General features: G+C 42.7%; 1 protein-coding gene across 1 annotated transcript in view; it reads right to left on the bottom strand.

Moving 5' to 3' along the window:
- Positions 1 to 265: 265 nt before the first annotated feature.
- LOC119586787 overlaps positions 266 to 490 on the bottom strand; it is a 5,112-nt gene continuing 4,887 nt past the window's right edge. Inside the window, exon 6 of the mRNA XM_037935506.1 lies at positions 266 to 416. Coding sequence (XP_037791434.1) covers positions 266 to 416 — 151 coding nt within the window. The remainder of the gene's footprint in view (positions 417 to 490) is intronic.

The following is a 490-nucleotide window of genomic DNA, read 5'->3' as shown; positions in this document are numbered from 1 at the left end:
AGGCCCTTATATGGAATCTGCTCATCTGGACCATATGCCCCTTGCGTATCGAGCGACTACGTTACACATGGTTAGGTCAGGTCTGAGTAAGGTCACGAAGTCCAATAATGACCTTTGTAAACATTTATTAAAAACGTTCTTGACATTTATTTCCTTATTTACAGACCCTCGCACAAAAGTGAAAATTATAAATATACGAAAGAAACTGGATTTGAGATGATATTTGAGCAATCAAGAACCTGACGAACATCCCTACATGCAAACATTACAAGCTAAATCGACGCTTTACATTCGAGTCGCAGAACGGCAGCAGCCCACGAAAACGATACGGGAACACGAACAGCCCCGATCCAAATTTGGAACAATTTAACACATCTACACTAAAGAATCTTCGCTCCCATACGTGTTGAGCCACACTAAAAGCCCGATAGTTAAAGCTGACATATCAGTCTCACGGCAACAATGTATGCAGGGCTTGGCCGTACGTCCC

The sequence above is a fragment of the Penaeus monodon genome, chromosome 22, assembly GCF_015228065.2.
Source record: "Penaeus monodon isolate SGIC_2016 chromosome 22, NSTDA_Pmon_1, whole genome shotgun sequence".
In the NCBI taxonomy this organism is placed as follows: Eukaryota; Metazoa; Arthropoda; class Malacostraca; order Decapoda; family Penaeidae; genus Penaeus; species Penaeus monodon.
The sequence above is the reverse complement of the archived record's forward strand: the minus strand, read 5'-3'. Positions and strand labels throughout refer to the sequence as shown.